This window comes from Argiope bruennichi, chromosome 2 (assembly GCF_947563725.1).
Source record: "Argiope bruennichi chromosome 2, qqArgBrue1.1, whole genome shotgun sequence".
NCBI classification, from domain to species: domain Eukaryota; kingdom Metazoa; phylum Arthropoda; class Arachnida; order Araneae; family Araneidae; genus Argiope; species Argiope bruennichi.
The window spans coordinates 5,993,347-5,999,860 of record NC_079152.1 but is presented as its reverse complement, the minus strand read 5'-3'; the positions used below and the strand labels follow the sequence as shown (position 1 = coordinate 5,999,860).

Below are 6,514 nucleotides of genomic sequence, written 5' to 3'. Positions count from 1 at the left end.
ATTGGCAGCTAGTTCCGCCCAGGGAGATCACGTGGTCAACTGAATTCTCAACATCCTGCCCCCGGATGAACCAGGGGGTTCATCAAAACTTCCTAGAGAAAATAATTGTATTTATATTTCATGAATTGTAAATTTAACTTCAAGAAAGTTACCTGGTAATTACTAAAAAATATTAAATAACAATTAAATTCAAGAATACGTTTGATAAAAACATACAGCAAGAAAAAATATGATAAAACATACACCAAGAAAAAATATGATAAAAACATACTCCAAGAAAAAATATGATAAAAACATACTCCAAGAAAAATATGATAAAATCATACTCCAAGAAAAATATGATAAAATCATACTCCAAGAAAAATATGATAAAAAGATACTTCGAAAAAAAATATGATAAAAACATACTCCGAGAAAAATATGATAAAAACATACTTCGAGAAAAAAAAAATATGATAAAAAACATACTGCAAGAAAAAAATATATGAAAAAAAAAATTTCAAATAACAAATACAAATTACAAATAACATATATACATTCAAATAATAATTACGCATTTCAAATAATAAAATATATACATTAAACAATATTCAATAATGTTACTAGCTAAATAATTAATATTCTAGAAATTAAGTACATGATACATATAATAAAATTATTATCACAATTTTACTTATTAGTCCTGGATTTCTAAATTATACAACAATTGTACAGGGCGTTTAATAATTGATGACTCAGTTTTAACTTGGCAAGCCCGCACTTTGCCATCTCTTCCGGGAAATAATTCAAGAATTTTTCCTAATTTCCAGAAATTTCGAGGTAGATGATCATCTTTAATCAAGACTACATCGTTAACTTTAAATGGCGAGATGTTTTTAACAAAACTTGAATGGGCCGATCTCAAATTTAGCAAATACTCATTTTTCCACCTAGACCAAAATGATCTCATTAATTTTTCTCGGTAATTAAATGCTTTTATCAAGCATTTCCTGGAAGAGAGATTCGAATCAAGGTGAAGTCTTACAGAGGGCAAGGAGGTAACACGTTTCCCTAGAAGAAAATGTGCTGGAGTCAGAGCAATCGGTTCTTCAGTGTCACTACCAACATATGTAATTGGCCGAGAGTTAATCATGCCTTCAATCTCGGTAAGGACAGTCAGCAATTGCTCAACAGTGAGACATGATTTTCCAAGTGTTTTTCGTAAAGCAGTTTTCACAGTACGTACCATTCGTTCGTAAAAACCACCCCACCAGGCAGCTCTTTCAACAATATATTTCCACTTAATTCCGTTAGCAGAGTAAAAGTTTTTTACATCTGCATGATTCAGAACATTCCAAATGAGTTTTATCTCTAATTCTGCACGTTTAAAGGTGCGTGCATTATCAGAGACCACCACAGAGCACAAGCCACGTCGAGAAATGAAGCGTCGGAAAGCTAGAAGAAATGTATCGGTAGTCAAATCACCGACCAGTTCTAGATGAACACTTCTTGTCACTGCACAGGTTATCAACAAGATATATTGCTTGTTAATACTATCTTTAACGAAAAGAGGGCCAGCAAAATCAACACCGATGATCGTAAATGGAGATGACTGTTCTACACGAATATCTGGAAGTGGCGCGATCACTTGATTTCCGGGAGAAGAGTTGAATCGTTTACATATTGTGCATTTTCCAAGAAGAGATTTGATGGTTTGTCTGGCTTTTAAAATCCAGAACTTCTCTCTTATTTGCACCAACGTATGGGATACACCAGAATGAAAGACTCTTTTGTGAGATTCCCAAATTAATAACTCTGTTAATTTAGCCTTGGGAGGGAGTATGATTGGATGCTTTTCATAGGTCGATAAATGGGTTGTTTTCCCTAGTCTTCCTGTGACTCTAAGGACATCATTATTATCAAGAAAAGGGTTTAAACATAATAATTTAGAGTCTCTTGGGAGAGGTTTATTATTTTTCAAGCACTTAATTTCGCTAGAGTAACAGTCGTTTTGGACTATTCGCACCCAAAACATTTCTGCGTCGGAAAGTTCTTCTGAAGTAAGAGGACCCTTTTCAACATTTTTCTTTTTAAGAGTATTTACAAAACGCAATATCCAAGAAGTCACTCTTAGCAATTTAAGCAAGCAGCTAAATTTTTCTGGATCTATTATTTTTTCTTGAACAATAGCTGTGTTAATTATAACGCCGGATTTAAATTCAGATGCTATTTCTGGCTCTTTAGAATCATATTGAAATCCCTTTACTTTGGGCCAAAGGTTTTCCGCGTTCCTCAACCATTCAGGACCATGCCACCAGCTCTCAGATGCGATTAAATCCTTGCTACTAATCCCTCTAGTTAACATGTCGGCTGGGTTTAGCTTACCACTACAATGCCTCCAATTACTGGGGTCTGTAATTTCTTGAATTTCTATGACTCGATTTGAAACAAATTGTTTATATTTAGATGCTGAACTCTTTATCCAGTGGAGTACAATCGTCGAGTCACTCCACAAAATAATTCTTTCAAGATTTTTGAAAATTTCCCTAAGATGTTTTGCTATTCTTGAAGCAATTATAGCACCCATTAACTCAAGTCGAGGAAGAGTCAATTTTTTAATTGGTGCTACCCTAGTTTTTGAAATTACAAAACTTGTCTGAAAAGAGTTCTTGGAAGTTTTATACCTTAAGTAAGCAACAGCTCCAAAAGATCTTAAGGAAGCATCAGAAAATACATGTAACTGTAAATTTTCCTTATTTATAAAGTTTGTGCCGGGAAAATAGTAACGTGGGATTTTAAAATTTTGCAAATCTTTAACTTCCTTACACCATGCATGCCAATTTTCTTTTAATTGTCCGGAAAACTCTTCATCCCATCCAACACCAGCTTGCCATAATTCTTGTAAGAGACATTTTATTCGAATCAGGAATGGAGATATAAATCCAGAAGGATCAAACAATTTTGCAGCAGTATGAAGCACATTTCTTTTTGTGCATTCGTTGTCATTCAAGTTTGACAACAAAGATCTTAAATCTAGTCCCAAAGTATCATCGATATTGTTCCAAACAAGTCCTAACACTTTCAGATGCGAATCAGCCTGTTCATTAATTTCAATCATGGAATCAGAGTTACGCCACAAATTTTTTAATTCTTCAGAATTAGTGTCGAATTTTCTCATGTTCATTTTCGCATCTTTCAAGATCGATACAGCATCGGAAGACAATTTTAACGCATCTTGTACAGTGGAACTTCCACAAAAGAGATCGTCAACATATAACGCTTCATTTAACATTTCATATGCAAGGGGATATTTATCCCTGTATTCTTTGATATGTGTTTTAATAGTTGCAGCCAAAACGAAAGGTGAGCAAGTTACACCAAAACAATGTCTATTAAAATGATACATTGTTACTGGTTGAGATCTATCACAGTTTTTATAATACAAGAAACATAAATAGTTCCTATCCAATTCCGCAACTTCTATTTGTAAAAAGGCCCGAGCAATATCTCCACAAAATCCAATTTTATGCTCTCTAAATTTTAATATAACATCAATAAGGTTAGGATTTAAATTTTCTCCTGAAAGAAGGCATTCATTTAAACTAATATTATTACCTTGCTTACTGCTGGCATCATATACTATCCTAGTTTTTGTACTGGAAGAAGTCTCCCTGAAAACCTCTCTATGCGGCATTACATATCCAGTAAAACATTCGTCATGACACATCTGAATTATGCCTTCGTTAACTTGCTCTTGCATAACAGCATTATACCTCTCAAACAACGCTTGATCCTTATTAAATTTTTTCTCTAAAGCAATGAATCTCTTTTCCGCAACGTCAAAATTATTACTTAATTTTTCTTTAATTTCGTTTGTTTTCCATTGCAACGGTGCTTCATATCGTCCGTTTTTTATTTTAAGCTCTTTTCCGAAATCACCTAAATTATCCCTGGATTTATTTTCCGAAGTCCCATCGAGCAAGAAAGAATCTAACTCCCACAAGCGCTTCAGATCAGTTTCCACTACAGCACAAGATACAGTAAATACGGAGGAATGTTTTCTTTTCTGCAAGTCTGGGATTTGTCCAATTAAAGTGTCACCAAAGAGTGTCGGCTGCAAGAACAAGTTTTTATTTATTTTTCTTGCTTCTCCCCTTAGAACATTACACAGGAAGTCCGCCCCCAACAGGATCTGGATAGGGGTGGAATTTTCGAGGGAGTCAGAAAGGTTGCAGGTGGCTGGAATGACTTTGTTTACATGTTTGAGGTCAACGTTCGAGTATACGTCCGCGCCAGTTATTTCTTCTGAAGCCAAAGCCTCAATGTTTAAGAATTGATAAGGGGGAAATTTGCTCCTTATTCTGAATCGTACCACATCGAATATTTTCTCGATTGGTTCTCGGTTCGAGAAAGTATAAACTAAAAGCTTCTCTTGGCGTATTGATTTTAAATTTAAAGCTTGTTTCAGATCACTGCGCAAGAAGGACTTTTGTGATCCTGAATCAAATAAAAGTCTAGCCATGATCTTGTTGGCACCATTTTCTGCCTGGACGTTAGCCGTTTGAAGTAAGGTCGCGTAACTGCCAGGGTTCTCTTCTGCCTTTAAAACGGAAGAAATTACGACTTCCTGTCCGTGGGTTTCGGTTTCAAACGAGCTGCTTTCAATTTTATTTTTTTGGGCAAAACAAGGAATTGTGCTGAAAACTCTGGCATGTCTCACAGGGTGGAATTTTTGCCTTGCATTGTGAAATTATATGTCTATGAGCCATGCACCGATAGCATCTACCCTCTTTCTTTAATTTGTAACGTTTTTGCCCATCCGATAAATTTTTGCATTTTAATGCAGTGTGCGTGTCGGAGTTACAAAAGGCACATACATTTTTAACTACAGTATTTAACGCGGCAGATGAAGGCAATTTATTTTTAAATTTAGTATGTCCATGATAAACAGAATTTCGTGAAGGATATCGGGGAATTTCGGGAACTTTTTGAGAATGTCCTGTAGCAATATTCGCAGATTCACGCGATTCAATTTCGAATTTTATAAATTTTATCAATTCATTGATGTCACCAATCTTAGAAGAATCTCTTCTACGATGGAACTCTATGACTAAATCTTGGGGTAATTGCTTTAATAAAATAGGTATAAGTAAATGGCCATAATTTCCGGATGCAATTCCCATTGAGTTTAAATTTCTTATGCTTATTTCACTCTCGTCATGCAGTTTTCGTAATCCCTTGAGATTGAAAGAGGATTTTACGGGTTCAGTTTCTAATAGGCGATTCATGAAATAACTAATCAAATGGTCTTGCTTCCCATATCTGTCCTTTAACAGAGATAAACACGATTTGTAATTTTCTTCAGTAAGAGAAAAACCGGAAACAATTTTGTAAGCTTCGCCGGATAAAAAGGACTTTAAATATATGAATTTATCAACATTACTTAAAGAATCATTAGAGTCAATCGCATTATTGAAGCTATTGATGAATTCTAGAAAAGTACTAGCATCTCCACTAAATGTGGGAATTCTTAGTTTTGGCAAATTAATGCTTGTTGCAGGACAGTTAATTCTTACATTAGAACCATTAGCAGCAAGTGGTGGGATAGGTTGTTGATCAGTTTTAAACTTTTTGATCTTACTTTTGATTTTGAACTTAGCTTCATTTATTTGCTCTTCATATTCAAAAGAGCTTTGAATTTCTATATCAAACAATGCACTATCAGAAATTAAATCCTCAATTTCACTATTAAGGCTTTTGAGGTCTAATTGTTTTGCTTCTAAACTAGATAAATGTTCCGAAAGTTGTTCTTGATCACTTTCGTTTTCAATATCACAACTTTCTAATAACAAATAAGCCTTGTTAATCAATTTTGTACAAGCAGTACGAATTATCTTGCGTTTGGCCTTTAACTTATCAAGAGTTTCCATTTTCATGCATAAAATAAAGTTTACAGTACCTTTTTAAATGTCCAACGATGAGTTATAATCCTTAATAAAAGCAGAATTTCAGGAGCACCACGATTATTCACCAATTCAAGAGCATAAACACAATCTTCACCCAGTATACTATTTCCCGGGTTTCGGCACCATGTTAAATTATCGTTGCATTTCTTGATTGAACAATAATTTATTCGATAGTGAAGATTGTGTTCTGGAGTGAAATGACTTGAAGACACATGTTGTCTTTTCTGGGGTTTATTGGTAACAATAACAACAAAAGGCACATGAATACGCCTTAGTGTAGAAAGCCTAGAGAACTACACATAAAACTCTCTCGGAAAGAGCCGGGATCCGAGAGCCGAGATAACACTCCCTCTAGTACAGGAGTCCAGTTCGCTTCTGCTAGAAAAAAAAAATATACTAAACAACAACAGGGAGACCACGTGACACATGATTGGCAGCTAGTTCCGCCCAGGGAGATCACGTGGTCAACTGAATTCTCAACGCACACTGCATTGAATTTAATACTTTCGATTCATTCAGTTTAAATATATGACAGCTCTGTTTGAGGGGGTTTTGGGGGGAGAAAGGGA

General features: G+C 35.0%; 2 protein-coding genes across 2 annotated transcripts; both read right to left on the bottom strand.

Annotated features, from left to right (window-relative positions):
• Window positions 1-676: 676 nt before the first annotated feature.
• LOC129958612 (uncharacterized) lies at window positions 677-2,344 on the bottom strand. Its single transcript, XM_056071212.1, has one exon. It carries the CDS (start codon window positions 2,342-2,344, stop codon window positions 677-679), a length of 1,668 nt encoding a protein of 555 aa, XP_055927187.1.
• Window positions 2,345-2,664: 320 nt separating this feature from the next.
• LOC129958603 (uncharacterized) lies at window positions 2,665-5,909 on the bottom strand. Its single transcript, XM_056071201.1, has 3 exons — window positions 5,556-5,909; window positions 2,806-4,579; window positions 2,665-2,690 (listed from the first exon to the last, which is right to left on the bottom strand). Exons 1-3 carry the CDS (start codon window positions 5,907-5,909, stop codon window positions 2,665-2,667), a joined length of 2,154 nt encoding a protein of 717 aa, XP_055927176.1.
• Between the last annotated feature and the right edge of the window lie 605 nt (window positions 5,910-6,514).